The sequence below is a fragment of the Bos indicus genome, chromosome 10, assembly GCF_029378745.1.
Source record: "Bos indicus isolate NIAB-ARS_2022 breed Sahiwal x Tharparkar chromosome 10, NIAB-ARS_B.indTharparkar_mat_pri_1.0, whole genome shotgun sequence".
Lineage (NCBI taxonomy): Eukaryota > Metazoa > Chordata > Mammalia > Artiodactyla > Bovidae > Bos > Bos indicus.
This window is the reverse complement of record NC_091769.1, coordinates 14,071,019-14,085,531: the sequence shown is the minus strand read 5'-3', so window position 1 is coordinate 14,085,531 and position 14,513 is coordinate 14,071,019. Positions and strand designations below refer to the sequence as shown.

The following is a 14,513-nucleotide window of genomic DNA, read 5'->3' as shown; positions in this document are numbered from 1 at the left end:
TGTGCTGTTCCCGTTAAACCACCCAGGACTGGGCCAGGCCACTAGAGACAGGTTCTGTACGGACTGTGCTCTGTACACTCTAAAAAACTTTTTAAACCACATGAAAACTTTTAGATTCTGCTGCTATTTTCCACTTGAGTATTGTAAGACTCAGCTGAAGGATTTTCATTTCCTTTGTGTATACTCATATCAACATTGTAGCTAAGAATACTGTCTTATTATTGGAATGCAAACTAGGATTACTGCCCTGTTACTTTTAGTGTCAAATTCCGGAAGCAAGATAGTACTGATACTGAACTAATTAAGTTGTCAGTGTTTGTGGTTTATTCTTTCTTTTTTTAAATGACCCCTTGCTTATCTCTTACGGTTATAGTAATTTCACTTCTCACTCTTAAGCTGTCTATTTCCCATCAAGAAATTGTTATCTAGATATCTATTATAAATAGTAATTATCGCTGTATGGTTCCCAATGAGGAAAAGTTGGGGCATTTACTGGATTTTATAGCATACCAAGAGGACCTTTCCTGCCCTTGGGAAACTCATTGTTTATGAAAAGCCAAGTTTGGTATTGCTAGTACAATCCCAGGATTGTGTAATTGATGGAAACTAACATTTTCCGAGGAGTATGAGTGGATTCCATTGGTGAGGTAATGAGGTTGACTTTACTAGATAATCCTTTGTACTGTGTGTTTATTTAATTTAGTTTCTAGAATATATTTTTAATTAAAGTCGTGGCTCAGACAGTAAGGAATCTACCTGCAATGCAGAAGACCCAGGTTTGAGCCCTGAGTTGGGAAGATCCCCTGAAGAAGGGAATGGCAACCCACTCCAGTATTCTTGCCTGGAAAATCCCATGGACAGGGGCTACAGTCCATGGGGTAACAAAGAGTCAGACACAACTGAGCAACTACACTTTTCGTAGTTGGTTTACAATATTGTATTAATTTATGCTGTAAACAGAGTGATTCAGTTGTATGTGTATATGTATGTGCTGTGCTTAGTTGCTCAGTTGTATCTGACCCTCTGCAGCCTCATGGACTGTAGCCTGCCAGCTCCTCTGTCCATAGGGATTCTCCAGACAGGAATACTGGAGTGGTTTGCCATGCCCCCCTCGAGGGGATCTATCCAACCCAGGGATCAAACCCAGGTCTCCCAGATTGCAGGTGGATTCTTTACTGTCTGAGCTACCAGGGAAGCCCAAGAATACTGGAGTGGGTAACCTATCCCTTCTCCAGGGGAACTTCCCAACCCACGAATTGAACCCAGGGTCTCTTGCATTGCAGGCAGATTCTTTACCAGCTGAGCTACCAGGAAAGTTCTGTTTGTGTGTGTATGTATATTATATATATATATAATATATACATATACATGTGTATATATATATATAAAACTATAAAAAAGATATATATATAAAAGAATAGTTTCCATTATGGTGGAAAATATCCCAGGATATTGAATATAGTTCCCTGTGCTATACAGTAGGACTTTGTGGTTTATTCATTCTATATGTAATGGTTTGCTTCTACTAACCCCAACCTCCTACTCCATCTCTTCCCCCACCCCCACCCCCTTGGCAACCACAAGACTGTTTTTGTTATGTAGGTATTTTGACTTGCGTCATCTTTAAGATTCCACGTAAAAGTGATATTTGTCTATGGTATTTGTCTTTTTCTTTCTGACTTACTTTGCTTAGTATGATAATCTTTGGGTCCATCCATGTTGCTGTAAATGGCATTCTTTCCTTCCTTTTGGTGGCTGAGTAATATTCCATTGTGTGTACAGACCACATCTTCTTTATCCATTCATCTTTCCATGGACATTTAGTTTGTTTCCATTCTTTGCTGTTGAATATAGTGCTGCTGTGAACATACATTTACATTTACATGTATCTTTTTGAATTATAGTTTTGTCTGAGTATATGCCCAGGAGTGGGATTGATGGATCATAAGATGAGTCTATTTTTAGTTTTTGGAGGAACCTTCATTCTGTTTTTCACAGTGGCTGTACCAATTTGCATTCCCAGCAACAGTTTAGGAGGGTTCCCTTCTCTCCACACCCTCTAATAGCAGTAATTGCTATTTGAAGACTTTTTAATGATGGCCATTCTGATTTGTGTGAGGTACTACTTCATTGTAGTTTTGATTTGCATTTCTCTAATAATTAATGACATTGAGCATCTTTTATGTGCCTGTTAGCTATATGTATGTTTTCTTTGGAGAAAAGTCTGTTTAGGTCTTCTGCCCATTTTTTGATTGGGTTTTTGTTTTTTTGTTGCTGTTGAGTTGTATGAACTGTATATGTATTTTGGAAATGAAGCCCTTGTCAGTTACATCGTATGCAAATATTTTCTCCCATTCTGTAGGTTGTCTTTTTGTTTTGTTTCCTTTGCTTTGGAAAAGCTTACAAGTTTAATTAGGTCCCATTTGTTTATTTTTGCTTTTATTTCTATTGCCTTGGGAGACTGACCTAAGAAAACATTGGTTTTATGTCAGAGATTTATGACATAAAATGATTTATCTCAGAGAATGTTTTGCCTGTGGTCTCTTCTAGGAGTTTTACGGGGTCTTGTCTTATATTTAGATCTTTAAGCCATTTTGAATTTATTCTTGTGTATGGTGAAAGGGTTTATTTTAGCTTTATTGTTTTACATGTGGCTGTCCAACTTTCCCAGCACCACTTGCTGAAGAGACTGTCTTTCCCCATTGTATATTCTTGCCTCTTTTGTTGACTGTTAATTGACATAGGTGTGTGGGTTTATTTCTGGTCTCTCTATTCTATTCCACTGATCTGTATTTCTGTTTCTGTGCCAATACATGCTGTTTTATATTCTTCTAAATTGTGGAAAATATCTAGGATATTGAATTTAGTTCCCTGTGCTCTTCAGTAGGGCCTTGATGTTTTTCCATTCTGTATGCAGTGGTTTGCTTCTACTGACCCAGCCTCCCACTGCAGCCCTCCTCCCACCCCCTTGGCAACCACAGGTCTGTTCTCTGTGTTTTTGTTTTGTAGATACATTATGCCTCCTACTTTGTTCTTTTCCTTCAGGGTTGCTTCGGCAATCCTGGTCTTCTATGGTTTCATATAAATTTTAGGATTATTCTGGTTCTGTGAAAAATGCCATGGGTAATTTAATAGGAATGGCATTAAATTTGTAGATTGCTTTGGGTAGTATGGCCTTTATTTGGGGTATGGTTGCTCTATAATGTTGTGTTAATTTCTGCTGTACAATGCAGTGAATCAGCTCTGTGTATATATGTCTTCTTCCTCTTGGACCTCTCTTCCACCCCCACCTTTCCCCCTTCCATCTAGATCATCACAGAACACTGAGCTGAACTCACACGAGCTATCTCTTTTACACATGGCAGTGCTTATACATCAGTCCCAGTCTCCCAATTTAGTATGGCTATTTTAGCAATATTAAATCTTCCAATCCAAGAGCATGGAATATCTTTCCATTTCTTTGAATCATCATTAAAGAACATTTTAAAAGTGTGTGTATCACACATAACCCTCCCAGACTTCAAATAATACAACATGCTAAGCAAAGTAAGTCATAAAGAGAAAGACAAATATCATATGATATCACTTATATGTGGAATCTAAAATACAATACAAATCAGCGTGGGTCCATCATGTTGCTTCAAATGGCATTATTGCATTCCTTTGGGTGGCAGAGTAATACTCCATTGTGTATGCAGGCCACATCTTCTTTATCCATTCTTCTGTCTATGGATATTTAGGTTGCCTCTTTAATTTCCTTTATTAATATTTTGTAGTTTCTAGCATATAAGTACATTTATTCCTAAGTAATTTTTTGGATGTGATTTTAAATGGGATTGTTTGTTTACATTCCCTTGCTCATCTTTCATTGTTAGTGTAAATAAATGCAACTGATTTCTGTATGTTAATCTTGTATCTTGCTAAGTTGCTGAATTTATCAGTTCTAGTAATTTTTGTGTGGAGTCTTTAGGATTTTCTGATATGATATCATGTCATCTACAAATAATGACATTTTTACCTCTTCCTTTGTAATTTGATACCTTTTATTTCTTGTCTGGTTGCTGTGGCCAGGACTTTCAATACTGTGTTGAATAGAAATGATGATAGTGGGCCTCCTTGTTCCAGATCAGCCTTTCACCGTTGAGTATTATATTGACTGTGGGTTGTCATAAATAACTTTTATAATATTGAGATATGTTCCTTTTATACTCACTTTGGTAAGACTTTTTATCATGAATGGATGTTGTATTTGGTTAGGTGGTTTTTGTGCATCTGTTGAGGTGATCATATGGTTTTTATTGTTTGTTGAGATGGTATAGCACATTGACTGATATGCATATGTTGAACCATCCTTGTGAACTTAGGATGAATCCTACTTGGTCATGGTATATGATCTTTTTTATGTGTTGTTGGATTCAGTTCAGTTCAGTTCAGTCGCTCAGTTGTGTCTGACTCTTTGTGACCCCATGAACTGCAGCACGTCAGGCCTCCCTGTCCATCATCAACTCCCGGAGTCTACCCAAACCCATGTCCATTGAGTCAGTGATGCCATCCAACCATCTCATCCTCTGTTGTCCCCTTCTCCTCCTGCCCTCAATCTTTCCCAGCATCAGGGTCTTTTCCAATGAGTCAGCTCTTTGCGTCAGGTGGCAAAGTATTGGAGTTTCAGCTTCAACATCAGTCCTTGCAGTGAACACCCAGGACTGACCTCCTTTAGGATGGACTGGTTGGATCTCCCTGCATTCCGCGGGACTCTCGAGAGTCTTCTCCAACGCCACAGTTCAAAAGCATCAATTCTTCTGCACTCAGCTTCCTTTATAGTCCAACTCTCACATCCATACATGACTACTGGAAAAACCATAGCCTTGACTAGATGGACCTTTGTTGGCAAAGTAATGTCTCTGCTTTTTAATATGCTGTCTAGGTTGATCATAACTTTCCTTTCAAGGAGTAAGCGTTTTTTAATTTCATGGCTGCAATCACCATCTGCAGTGATTTTGGAGCCGAGAAAAATAAAGTCTGCCACTGTTTCCACTGTTTCCCCATCTATTTGCCAGGAAGTGATGTTGGATTCAGTTTGCTAATATTTTTTGAAAATTTTTACGTCTGTGTTCATCAAAGATTATTGTTGTTCAGTCGCTAAGTTGTGTTTGACTATTTGTGACCCCATACACTGCAGCCTGCCAGGCTTCCCTGTCCTTCAGTATCTTCCAGAGTTTACTTAAACTCATGTCCATTGAGTCGGTAATGCCATCCAACCATCTCATCCTCTGTTGCCCACTTCTCCTCTTGCCCTCAATCTTTCCCAGCATCAGAGTCTTTTCCAATAAGTAGTCTCTTCACATCAGGTGGCCAAAGTATTAGAGCTTCAGTATCAGTCCTTCCAGTGAGAATTCAGGGTCAATTTCCTTTAGGATTGATTGACTAGTTTGATCTCTTTGCTGTCCTTGGGAATCTCAAGAGTCTTTTCCAGCACCACAGGTCAAAACCATCAGTCCTTAAGCTCTCCGCCTTCTTTATGGTCCAGCTCTCACATCTGTATGTGATTACTGAAAAAACCATACCTTTGACTATGTGGACCTTTCTCAGCAAAGTGATGTCTCTACTTTCTAATACACTGTCTAGGTTTGTCATAGCTTTTCTTCCAAGGAGCAACCAACTGTCTTTTCATTTCATGGCTACAGTCACCATCCACAGTGATTTTGGAATCAGAGTTAGTAAAATCTGTCACTGTTTCCACTTTTGCCCCTTCTATTTGCCATGATGGGACCAGGTGCCATAATCTTAGTTTTTTGAATGTTGAGTTTTAAGCTATCTTTTTCACTCTTCTCTTTCACCCTCATCACGAGGCTCCTTAGTTCCTCTTCACTTCTCCCATTAGAATGGTATCATCTGCATATCTGAGGTTGTTGATATTGTTCCTGGCAATCTAGATTCCAGCTTGGACTCATCCAGCCTGGCATTTTGCATGATATACTCTGCATATAAGTTAAATAATCAAGGTGACAATATGCAGCCTTGACGTACTTCTTTCCCAATTTTGATCTAGTCCATTGTTCCATGTCTGGCTCTAACTCTTGCTTCTTGACCTGCATACAGGTTTCTCAGGAGGCAGGTAGGGTGGTCTGGTATTCCCATCTAAGTTTTCCAGTTTGTCATGATCTACACAGTCAAAAACTTTAGCATAGTCAATGAAGCAAAAGTAGATGTTTTTCCGTAATTCCCTTGCTTTTTCTATGATCCAGCAAATGTTGGCAATTTGTTCTGTTTCCTCCGCCTTTTCTAAATCTAGCTTGTACATATGGAAGATCTTGGTTCACGTACTGCTGAAGCCTAGCTTGAAGGATTTTGAGCATTCTTGCCAGCATGTGAAATGAGTGCAATTGTGCAATAGTTTCAACATTCTTTGGCATTGTCCTTCTTTTGAATTGGAATGAAAACTGACCTTTTCCAGTCCTGTGGCCATTGCTGAGTTTTCCAAATTTGCTGGCATATTGAGTGCAGCACTTTATCAGCATCATCTTTTAGAATTTGAAATAGCTCAATTAGAATTCTGTAACCTCCGCTAGCTTTGTTTGTAGTAATGCTTCCTAAGGCCCACTTGACTTCACACTCCAGGATGTCTGACTCTGGGTAAATGAACACATCATCGTGGTTATCTAAGTTATTAAGATCTTTTTTGTATAGTTCTTCTGTGTATTTTTGCCACCTCTTCTTAATCTCTTCCGTTTCTGTTAAGTCTTTAAGTTAAGTCTTCTGTTAAGTCTTTCCATTTCTGTTAAACCATTTTTGTCCTTTATTGTGCTCATCTTTGCATAAAATGTTCCCTCGATAACCCTGGTTTTTTGAAGAGCTCTCGTCTTTTCCATTCTGTTGTTTTCCTCTATTTCTTTGCATTATTCACTTAAGAAGGCTTTCTTATCTCTCCTAGCTATTCTCTGGAACTCTGCATTCAGTTGGGTATATTGTTCCCTTTCTCCTTTTCCTTTCACTTCTCTTCTTTTCTCAGCTATTTGTAAGGCCTCCTCAGACAACCATTTTGCCTTTTTGCATTTCTTTTCCTTGGAAATGGTTTGATCACTTCCTCCTGTACAATGTTTCAAAACTCTGTCCATAGTTCTTCAGGCATTCTGTCTACCAGATCCAGTCCCTTGAATCTATTCGTCACCTCCACTGCATAATCATAAGGAATTTGATTTAGGTCATACCTGAATGGCCTAATGGTTTTCCCTACTGTCTTCATTTTAAGCCTGAATTTTGCAATAAGTTGCTGATTATCTAAGCCACAGTCAGCTCCTGATCTTGTTTTTGCTGACTGTATAGAGCTTCTCCATCTTAGGCTGCAAAGATTATAATCAATCTCATTTCGCTATTGACTATCTGGTGATGTCCATTTGTAGAGTTGTCTGTTGTGTTTTTGGAAGAGGGTGTTTGCTATGACCAGTGCATTCTCTTGGGAAAACTGTGTATTAGCCTTTGCCCTGCTTCATTTTGTACTTCATAATATCATCAAAGATACTGGCCCGTAATTTTCTTTTTTGGTGATGTCTTTGTTTAGTTTGGTATCAGGGTGATGGTGTCTTCATAGTATGTCTTTGATAGTGTTCCCTTCTCTTTAGTCTTTTGGAAGAGTTTGAGAAGGATCGAGAAGAGTTCTTTGTATGTTTGGTAGAATTCGCCTGTGAAGCCGTCTGGGCCTAGACTTGTTTGTAGGGAATTTTTTGTTTTTTCAACTACAGATTCTCTTTCACTACCAGTGGTCCATCTTTTCAAATTATCTTCTTCTTGATTCAGTTTTAATGGGAAGTATTTTTCTGGAAACTTGTTCATTTCTTCTCCGTTGTTAAATTTGTTGGCATAAATTGTTCATAGTATTCTCTTATGGTTTTCATGTTTGGGTTCCACATAAGTGAAAAAAACGTCGATCATATTTTCACATGTGACTCTGCTTAAACGTAATGAAAACGTTCCATTTTAAAAACAATTTGTGACAAGCAATGAAAGGTAGATACTGTACAATAATGTGGAATGGAAGAGAACAGAGAACAAGAGGTCGTGGAACCACCACCGACCACACCAAAGGCTCGTCTTCATCCAAGGAAGGTGATGTTGTGTACATGTGGGTTGGAAGTGAGTCCTCTACTAGGAGCTCCTTTTGGAGCTCGATTAATTGCAGTAAGTACCGCTCCCACGTAGACCAGGTGAAAGCAGCACTAGATGAAAAGTGTCTAGAATTAGTCAACAGAAAATGCATAATCTTCCGTCAGGATAACTCAAGACCACATGTTTCTTTGATGACTAGGCAAAAAGTGTTACAGCTTGACTGGAAAGTTCTGATTCATCGTCATATTCACCAGATATTGCACCTTCGGATGTCCATTTATTTCAGTCTTTATAAAATTCTCTTAATGGAAAAAATGTCAATTCCCTGGATGATTGTAAAAGACACCTGGAAGAGTTCTTTGCTCAGAAAGATACAAAGTTTTGGGGAGGTGGGATTATGAGGGTGCCTGAAAAATGGCAGAAGATAGTAGAACAAAATAGCGAATACATTGTTCAGTAAAGTTCTTGGTGAAAGTGAAAAATGGGTCTGTTATTTTAACTTAAAAACCGAAGGAACTTTTTGGCCAGTCTAGTGTTCCTGTGTTCGCATCACTTTCTCACTCTATGTCTGTCATGATTTGTTTTACGTATTGGGGTGTTCCTGTATTGGTGCATATAGTGTCCTCCTTTATTTTTCTTTATGCCTTTTGCTTTAAAATCTATTTTGTCTGACATGAGTATTGCCAACTCTTGCTTTCCTGTGATCTTCATTTGCATGATATGTCTTTTTCCGTCCCCTCGCTTCCGATGTGTGTGTTCTTTGCCCTAAAGTGCAAAGTGCCTTGCGGTGCCTACAAGGGTGCCTTGTCGATAGCATAGTCTCTTGTTTTTTTAATCCAGTCCACCACCCCGTGTCCTTTGATTGGAACAGTCTGTTTACATTTGAGGAAATTATTGGTAAATATGTATTTAATGTCACTTTAAACCTTGTTTTCCAGTTGATGCTGTGTTTCTTCTTTGTCTCTTTGTTTTTCATTTTGTGGTTTGATGATTTCCCTTTATTTTATGCTTGTGTTTTCTCTTTGGTTTTTGTGAATCTGTTGTATGTTTTTGATTTGTGGTTACCCTGTTTTTCAAGTATGTTAACCCCTTCCTGTATCTGCTTGCTTTTAGACTGGTAGTCATATAGGCTCAAATGAAAGAATCTGTGTTTTCCTACTCTCCTCCCCTGCATTTTATCATTTTGATGTCCTCAGTTACCTCTTCATGTTCATCCTTTTGCCATTCCTTATGTTTATCATTGCTTTCATAAAAAGATTTAAAGCCTTTTTTTTTTCTTTTTGGTCTGTATATTGGCTTATTTAAATGATTTACTTTACAATTGTGATTTTCTCTTTCCTATATCTTCTTGATTCTTTTATAATAAGAGAAGACCTTAATATTTCTATTTTTTTTTCTAATTTTATTTTATTTTTAAACTTTACATAATTGTATTAGTTTTGCCAAATATCAAAATGAATCCGCCACAGGTATACATGTGTTCCCCATCCTGAACCCTCCTCCCTCCCCATACCATCCCTCTGGGTCGTCCCAGTGCACTAGCCCCAAGCATCCAGTATCGTGCATCGAACCTGGACTGGCAACTCGTTTCTTACATGATATTTTACATGTTTCAATGCCATTCTCCCAAATCTTCCCACCCTCTCCCTCTCCCACAGGGTCCATAAGACTGTTCTATACATCAGTGTCTCTTTTGCTGTCTCGTACACAGGGTTATTGTTACCATCTTTTAGAATAGGTCTAGTATTGCTCTTTTCTTTTAGTTTTTCCTTATTTGAGAAATTCTTTCTCTCTCCTTCTCTTCTAAATGTTATTCTTGCTGGGTAGAGCATTCTAGGTTGCAGATTTTTCCCTTTTAAGACTTTAAATATGTTTATCCACTCACTTCTAGTCTGCATTATTTCTGTAGAGAAATCAGCTTATAGCCTTATGGGTGTTCCCTTATAATTAACTCTTGTTTTTCTTTTAGTGCATTTGGGATCTTCTCTTTGTCTTTAGCTTTTGCCATTTTGATTATAATATGTCTTCATGTTGGTTTGTTTGGGTTCATCTTGTTCAGGAACTCCTGTGCTTTCTGTATCTGGATATCTGTTTCCTTCTTTAGGTTTGGAAAGTTTTCAGCCATAATTTCTTCAAACACATTTTCAATCCCCTTTTCTCTCTCTTCTCCTTCTGAAGTCCCTGTCATCATAGAAGGGCACCCTTTATGTTATCCCATGCATGCGTGCTCAGTTGCTTTAGTTGTGTCTAGCTCTTTGCAACCCAATGAACCATAGCCTGCCAGGCACCTCTGTCCATGGGATTTCCCTGCAGGAGTACTGGAGGGGGTTGCAGTGCCCTTCTTCAGGGAATTTTCCCAACCCAGGGATTGAACCCATGTTTTCAGTGTCTCCTGCATTGCAGGAGAATTTACCGCTGAGCCACCAGGGAAGCCCATGTTATCCCATAGGTATTTTATATTATTTTCACTTTTTTTTTTTTTTCATTTGGCTTTCTGTCTACTGTGTTCTTGGAGAGGGCAATGGCAACCCACTCCAGTACTCTTGCCTGGGAAATCCCATGGACGGAGGAGTCTGGTGGGCTACAGTCCATGGGGTTGTGAAGAGTCAGACACGACTGAGCGACTTCACTTTCACTTTGCACTTTGATGCATTGGAGAAGGAAATGGCAACCGACTCCAGTGTTCTTGCCTTGAGAATCCCAGGGACGGGAGCCTGGTGGGCTGCCGTCTGTGGGGTTGCACAGAGTCAAACACGAGTGACGTGCCTTAGCTGCAGCAGCGGCTACTGTGTTCTGAAGGGTGATTTTCATTATTCTATTTTCCAGATCACTTTTTCATTTTGCTAGTCATTGCCTTTATCTTAGTTTTAGTCTTGGCAAATGAATTTTCTAATTTTCTTGCCTCCTCATAGTTTCTAGTTATTTGTTTGTTTTACAGTAATATGCATTTCTGTCGATAGCCTTTCTTAATTCCTCTGGTATCTTCATTACCTCTTTTTTGAACTTGGAGTCTATTACACTGGAGAGGTCTGTTTAATTGTTCATTTAGGGGAATTCTCTTGGTCTTTTAAGTAGTATTGGCTCCTCTGCATCTTCATTTTACATATATTTCTCTTACTCTGAGTTTAGGAGAAACTTATATACTGTGGTCTTGGAAGACTGTTTGTGGGAGTGTCTCTGTGTAGCTTGTTGTAGGTTTAATGTTTTCGGTGCAAGGGCTGCTCTTATGTGGATGCCTTCCTCCTCTCCTCAGCGTGTGCCAGCTGTTATCCCCTTGATAGGGGGTGCACAGATGCTGTAACTCATGTGTTCTCCCAGGCCGATGGCGGCATTGGCTGATACCCACTCCCAGGGCCCAAGGCGGCAGCTTCTGTGCACTCGTAGGTTCCACAAAAGCAGGGGCAGTGATTGGCACCATTTCTTGGATCTCTCTTCGCCCCCAGGGCTTGCATAGGCAGTGTCCTGAAGTCTGAGACCGTGTGTGTGGGGAAGGAGGCTCTTAAAGCAGCCCTGTCTTTCCCCTTGCGTGGCCCCTACAGTGGCACCTTGCCTCTGTGGCAGGTCCAGGCTTCTTCCTCGTGCACCTTTGGTCGTGGATGTACCATAGTCCAGCCCTTCAGGCCGTCTCTGCACAGCCAACCCCAGCACTCCCCCTGAGTTTGACCTCCAAAGCCTGAGGTGCAGCACCCAGCCCCCACCTGCACTGGCAGACACATGTCTCAGACTGGGCAGGGCAGGGCAGCCACACCTACTGTCTGTGTAGGTCTCCGTTTTGCCTTCTCCAGCCAGTTGCTGCACTCGCCTTTGAGTCTCCAGAGCTCCCACTCTGTCCTGGCTGGTCTCTCTGCTGGTGCGGGGACTTCCCAGGATATTGGAACCTTTGCTCTTTCATGGCTCCCTTCCAGGGTTGCAGGTCCTGTCCTGATTCCTTTCTCTTTCTTTTTTCCTTTTGTTTTGTCCTACCTGGTTATGTGGAAATTTTCTTCCTCTTTCAGAAGTCTTGAGTTCTTCTGCTGGTGTTCAGTAGGTGTTCTGTGAGAATTGTTCCACATGTAGACGTATTTTTGACGTATTTGTTGAAGGAGGTGAGCTCCACATCCTTCTCCTTTCCCATCTTGTTCACTGTCCAGTTTCTAGAATATTCTTATCAGGAGCTCTAAGCTTTGTATTTTCTTAGTTTTTTTTTGCTTTTTACATAAGTTATAGAGTGAAATAACAACTAAATAGGCAAGATAATTGTCAGTTATTTTGAAGTGTGGACTGTGGCCCACAGTCCTAGATATGCACATATAGTCAGCCCTCTATATCTAAGGGTTTTGCATCCGTGGATTCAACCAACAACATGTTGAAAATGTTCAGGAAAAAAAATCCAGAGGGTTCCAAAAAGTTTACGTAGTATTAGGTATTATAAGTAGTCAAGGGATGATTTGTATATGGGAGGAAAAAAGATATATGGGATGATAATGCAGGTAGATTATGTGCTAGGTCACTTCAGTCATGTCCAACTCTCTGCAGCCCTATGGACTGCAGCCTGCCAGGCTCCTCTGTCCATGGGATTTTCCAGACAGGAATATTGGAGTTGGTTGCCATGCCCTTCTCCAGGGGTTCTTCTGGACCCAGGGATCGATCCGTAGGTAGATTATGTGTAAACACTAAGCCATTTTATATAAGGAACTTCAGCATCTCCAGATTTTGGTATCCATGGTGGGGAGAGAGTCCTGGAGCCAGTCCTCCATGAATACTAAGGGATGAATATATATAAATATTTATGTGTGTGTGAGTATGTGTAAGTGTGTGTGATTATGTTTAAGTGTGTGTATATATATGTGTATATATATATATATTTTTTTGCCCTCCCTGATTAGATGACTTTCCAGAATCTACAGGAGTAAAGCGAATTGTTCAAGCCTTGAATGCCAACGTCTGGTCCAATGTAGTGATGAAGAATGGTAAGTAACTTGGGACTAAACCTCCTAAGGACTTTTTTCCTCCTGTTCTAAGTTTTAAATTATTCAGATATATGTGGAAGCATTAGGATTACATGAAATCTGTGTATTTGTTCCATTTTAAAGCCCCCAGTTGAAGGGAAGGCCAAAATAAACATTTCTAAGAATTTAAAGTATATGTTTAGTCGTTAACAAGAATTTGGAACTTACGTTTAATATGCTTGGCCTTGTCTTTGGCTTTGAGAAATAGCCCCAAAGTTGTAAAGCATGAATTCTGTCCTTAGAGAGCTCATAGTCCAGCAGAGGAATCAAAGTGTGTACTTTTAAAATGCTAGGTAACTGTGCAAGGCAGTCTTTGATGAGTACAGAATGCCTGATACAAGCAGCAGAGGCAGAGGGGCCAGAGGTGTGGCCTTTATTTATTGTGGGCCTGAGTATAGAGAGTTTCAAGACGAAAGCAGGTCTTAACAGTTGTCTTCACGGGATGGTCAAGATTTGGGTTGGTGAAGCGAGAGTGGCAAACAGTGGAGGGAGCATGTCTTCAAGAATAATGGTTGTATCTTTTAGGGTTTCTCAGAAACTCTTGCCTACCAGTTGGACCTAGCTTAGGGGAGAGAGGCCTGTATTTGAGGCAGGAGAATCTGAGCTTTTTCCTATAGGAAGTGATGAGTCATTATGAGACTACTTAACAAGTGGTGCAAAGAAGTTGGCACCTTTGAAAGGTTGATGTTGTGGTGGGTTTGGCAGCTGAAGCAGGTAGAGGTAGAGCCTGAAGTCAGGAGACCAGGCCCCCATGGCCGCAGCTCAGTAGCCACAGGGCGAGAAGCTGAATCTGAAGTGCAATTTGAAGCCAACAGGCTAGTTTGGTACACTAGCCTCTTATTGTCTGTATTAGTTTGCTCGAGGCTGCAGTAACAAAGTACAACCAGCTGGAGTCTTAGAACAACAGATATTTATTGTCTCACAGTTCTAGATGCCAGAGGTCCAAAATCAAGGTGTCAGCAGGGCTGTGTTCCCTTTGAAGGTGCCAGGGAGGTATCTGGCCCGCTGTCTCTTCTGGCTTCTGGTGGTGTAATTCCAGTCTTCACATGTATTCTCCCTGTTTGCTGGTCTCTGTCCCTGTCTTCTTTATATAAGGATAATAGTCATAATGAATTAAGAGCCCACCCTACCCCAACATGATTTCATCTTTACTAATTATATTTGCAAATAAGGTAACAATCGGAGGTATGAGAGGTTAGAACTTCACCATATAATTTGTAGCGGGGTGTAGTTCAACCTATAACATATTTCTGTAGGAATCACTGCCCGTGTAGTGTTTTTCTTTTTTGTAGCTCTTGGCTGCCCCAACAAGTATGTTATGCTATGTGAAACACTGCAGAAAAGAATGAGAAAAATCATGTTTAAGTGACCTTATCCCATATTCCCTGAGATAAAGGAAAATCGGTTTTATAAAAACAGAGA

The 14,513-nt window shown here is 40.1% G+C and overlaps 1 protein-coding gene across 4 annotated transcripts in view; it reads left to right on the top strand.

The window, feature by feature from the left end:
- Positions 1–14,513, top strand: part of AAGAB (alpha and gamma adaptin binding protein) — a 74,499-nt gene that overhangs the window by 23,825 nt on the left and 36,161 nt on the right. For all 4 annotated transcript variants that reach the window (XR_011568731.1, XM_070796951.1, XM_070796952.1 and 1 more), the window contains exon 5: positions 12,969–13,052. Coding sequence is in view for 3 of the 4 variants with exons in the window: in XM_070796951.1 (XP_070653052.1) it covers positions 12,969–13,052 (84 nt within the window). In the remaining variant the exon portion in view is untranslated. The remainder of the gene's footprint in view (positions 1–12,968; positions 13,053–14,513) is intronic.